The sequence below is a fragment of the Lolium perenne genome, chromosome 4 (assembly GCF_019359855.2).
Source record: "Lolium perenne isolate Kyuss_39 chromosome 4, Kyuss_2.0, whole genome shotgun sequence".
Taxonomy (NCBI): Eukaryota; Viridiplantae; Streptophyta; class Magnoliopsida; order Poales; family Poaceae; genus Lolium; species Lolium perenne.
Genome location: NC_067247.2, coordinates 198,897,024 through 198,900,862, shown reverse-complemented (window position 1 = coordinate 198,900,862; position 3,839 = coordinate 198,897,024). Strand labels below are relative to the sequence as shown.

Sequence of the window (3,839 nt, the reverse complement as noted above, 5' to 3'; positions counted from 1 at the left end):
ACCGTTGTGGTCGCTCCCCCACGCTAGAGCTCCGGGTGAAAACCTTTGACCGTTCTCGGTCTCGACGGCGGCGGCGCCTAGCGTCGTCACCCTCTTGGGGGCGTCGTCGTGGAGCTTGGGTACCTTCGGCTTGCCCTCGTCGTCACCGGTGGGCATGCTCAGATCCTCTTTTGGTGCTCTCCGTCCCGACGCATGGCGGTCTCTGCGGCCTCCTATCTTTTACACGTGACATTGTGGTCTTCGTTCTTGGTACTTGTTGGCTGCTGGCAGGATCGGCGCTCCACGGTCCGGAGCGGGAGGGCAGGTGGCCCTTCCCAGCAACAACTTGGTGGTATGAGACGACAATGTCTGGTGGCTTCACAAGGAGGCGGGGTCTCAGCTTTAGTCGGTTGTTTCGGTTGTATTGTGGAGGGTGTGGCATCTCCTGTATTTTCCTTTTATTTTTGTGGTCTGCTTTGTAAGAGGTTTCCCTCTCTACCTTGTATCGGTTTGGCTGTGTGTGGTTTTATTTATAAAGCGGGGCGAAAGCCTATTTCGAGGAGCTAGGGGGTCGATAGAGCAAGTGTGGCTCAGTGATCCTTCTGGAGTTTCTTATTCCCGTATTCCTGTATGATGTAATAACTCTATCTACTTCAAATGAATAAAGTAGGTTCTAGGTGTACTAAAAAAACAGCATTTAGGGGTATGCATTTTCTCGTTCTTGATTTGGGCTTTGGCCGGTTGCACATTCTGACTATGGCAGCTCAAGCCCACATAAGGCCACCGGGCCCAGTGTTGAACCTACCAGGGCTAGGACGGTAATTTCTCGACCCCAAAATTCAAACTTGCGCACCTTCCGCCGCACGCTCCTCCCGAGCTGCGCTTCCCCCGTTCGAAATGTCATGGCTCACACACCGATGCTAGTATCCACACTGCAAACCGACAGGTGGGGCCTGGATTGCGCTCACCCAGTTACCTATCTCTGGGACTGGACGGACACAGGTGAGAAAAGTAGGAGGCTAGCTCGCCCCTGGAATCCCAATCGTAAAAACCTTCCCCATTTTAGCCTCCGAATCTGACGAGCTGTACTGATAACGCTTGCCAGTCTTCCCTGAGATAGTCTCTCTCAAGTTCAAATCTTCAAGAGGAGAGAGAGAGAGAGAGAGAGAGAGAGAGAGAGAGAGAGAGAGAGAGAGAGAGTGAGTGAGAGAGTGTGAGGAGGCGCGTCCTGATTGCTGTGAGGCGTTTTTGGTTCTTGAATCAAGGTTGGTTTAATTCTCTTCAACCATGAGCATATAATCTTTGGCCGCCTTGTTCTGCATCGATTAGTTTGTCAGCCTATCCCATCTTTAAATGGTTTCGAGTAGAACAGAGAGGCCTGCGTTGCCCACTAGAGGTCAATGTGAAAATGGGGATATCTTGAAGAAATTTCTGAGATCGATTTTATGATTTGGTCTTTATGGCACATATTTACTACTTTATGGAGTACTAAAATTGGATGCCGCCTGCTTAATTTGATGGATACTAGTACTAAATAGCTATTATTGCTGTTTAATTTTTGCAAGATTTCTGAAAGATGCCACCTTTTTTTAGTCTGAATCTTCGATTTGTTTCACCGGAGCAGGGCACTGGTACAGAGAAGACCAAGAAGAAGCTGTCTTTTCCTGTTCCGAGACGAGAGATCCACCAATGGGCCGGAGCCTGAGTCCGCTGCTCCGGCAGGAGCTGGAGAACCTCGACAAGGACGCGGACAGCCGCCGGAACGCCATGAAGACTCTCAAGTCCTACGCCAAGCAGCTGGACTCCAAGTCCATCCCCCACTTCCTGGCCGAGGTCTCGGACAACAAGGCCCCCGGCCTGCCCTCCGGCGAGTTCACCATCTCGCTCTACGAGGTCCTCGCCAGGGTCCACGGCCGGAACATTGTGCCGCAGATCGGCAACATAATGTCCACCATCATGTGCACCCTGTCGTCCAGCGGCGGGTCCTTCCCGCTGCACCAGGCGTGCTCAAAGGTGGTGCCGGCCATTGCAAGGTACGGCATCGACCCCTCAGCGCCCGAGGAGGAGAAGGCCAGCATCATTTCTTCCCTCTGCAAGCCCCTCTGCGGTGCGCTCATGGGCAATCAGGATGGCGCGGGGTCAGGCGCTGCCCTCTGCCTTAAGGCGCTTGTTGAGTCAAACAATTGGAGGTTTGCATCCGGAGAAACGGTTAATGAGGTCTGCTTGAAGGTTGCTGGGGCGATGCATGATAAGTCGACGCGCTCCAATTCTCACATGGGCCTGGCAATGGCGCTTGTCAAGCACAATGGTCTGATTGCAGAGGCATATGCGAGGTCCCTTGTGCGGTCTGCCTTGCAGATTCTTGACGGCCACACCGCTGAGAGCAGCTCCCAGAAGCGGCTCTCCGCAATCCAGATGATTAATTTCTTCATGAAGTTTGTTGACCCTAGGAGCATATCCTCAGAGCTTGGCAAGGTGGTTGATGTCATGGAGCAATGCCAGAACGACCACATGCCATTCGTCCGAGGTGCTGCGTTTGAGACATCACAGACTGCCAAGAACATTGCTGCACAGAAGGGGTCAAGGCATGAGGTCAGCTCGAGCCCTATGGTTGGCTCCAACTTCCGAAGGAAAAGAGACAAGAGCCCATGCAGGAGTCTCTGGAATGCCAAGGGCAGCCCTGGAAGCTCCACCATGTCTGCTTCTCCAGTCCAGTTCCAGTCCCCGGAATCGCACGCTGTGGATTCATCCATCATGTATGGAAGTACCATCACCGAATCACCCATCTCAGTCGGGCAGTCCTCTTGCAACTTTGATCAGAGTCGGCGCGCAAACAGGAGGTTATGGAGCAATGATGGTGTTGATGTTTCTCTGAAGGATGGCTTGTTCATTAAATTCTGTTCAAGCAGCAAGTGCCTTGAAGATGACTTGGGGGAAGTTTGTGACAGTGAAGTAACCGAGACCAATTTTGACTACACTGATACATTCACAGGATTTGTGTCAGCTAGCCCCAACAAGATCATATCAAGAGATAATACCCCCAGTCCGCAGGTATAACTACATGTCTACACTGCTTTAGTTTTGATCCTGAAATGTTTCTACATATTGTGTATATCAGTCACCTGTTTACTGACTTTGCCATTTATTGTTGTCCTAGGCTTCTGAGAGGCCAATCAGCATTGATGATGTGAAGATATACACAACACCGAGAAAGCTTCTGCGATCTCTTCAGAGTTCATATGACTTTGACTCTGCTCGCCATGAGGAACAATCCATTGCCAAGCTGAACTGCTCATCATCGTCATCATCATCACCATCCGATGTGGAACATAATGAACTAGTGGAATCATCTGAGGATATACAATCTGAGCATTCCGAGAGCAAGAGTGAAGAGCGGAACAATGAAATTGAAATAGCTGCTAGGCCTAGCGCTAACACTGGTACTAAGATTGTCTGCAACGAAGATAAACCAGGTTTCTCCAGTTCTGAAGTTGAGAATATATCCTGCAAAGAATTATCTGAGGCTGAACTCTCCGCGGAACACATAGAGCAAGATGTTTGCGTGTCAAGAAGCAGAGGAAAGGCCAGGAAGTATAAGACAATATTCAGTTTACTTCTGAGCTTAACCATTATCATTATATCAACGATTGCTCTGTTAATTAGGATAGAGAGTTGTGAGGATTATACTGGCCTTGTCCCCACTTGATGTATGTGGGTCTTTGTACCGTTTAGGTCATTGCATTGTTTCTACCACAGTAGTGGTTAGCTGGCTTAATTATCTTGCAGTCATTAATCTCTGTGACAGCAAAACTTTTGAGTATGTTCATTTATTTTGTGTCTATGATGTACCTATTAAGTGA

The 3,839-nt window shown here is 49.7% G+C and overlaps 1 protein-coding gene across 1 annotated transcript; it reads left to right on the top strand.

Moving 5' to 3' along the window:
* The first annotated feature begins 1,135 nt into the window (after positions 1-1,135).
* Positions 1,136-3,839, top strand: LOC127295192 (protein SINE1). Its single transcript, XM_051325093.1, has 3 exons — positions 1,136-1,244; positions 1,604-3,030; positions 3,137-3,839. The coding sequence occupies exons 2-3, from the start codon at positions 1,669-1,671 to the stop codon at positions 3,683-3,685; spliced, it is 1,911 nt and encodes a 636-aa protein (XP_051181053.1). The 5' UTR covers positions 1,136-1,244; positions 1,604-1,668; the 3' UTR covers positions 3,686-3,839.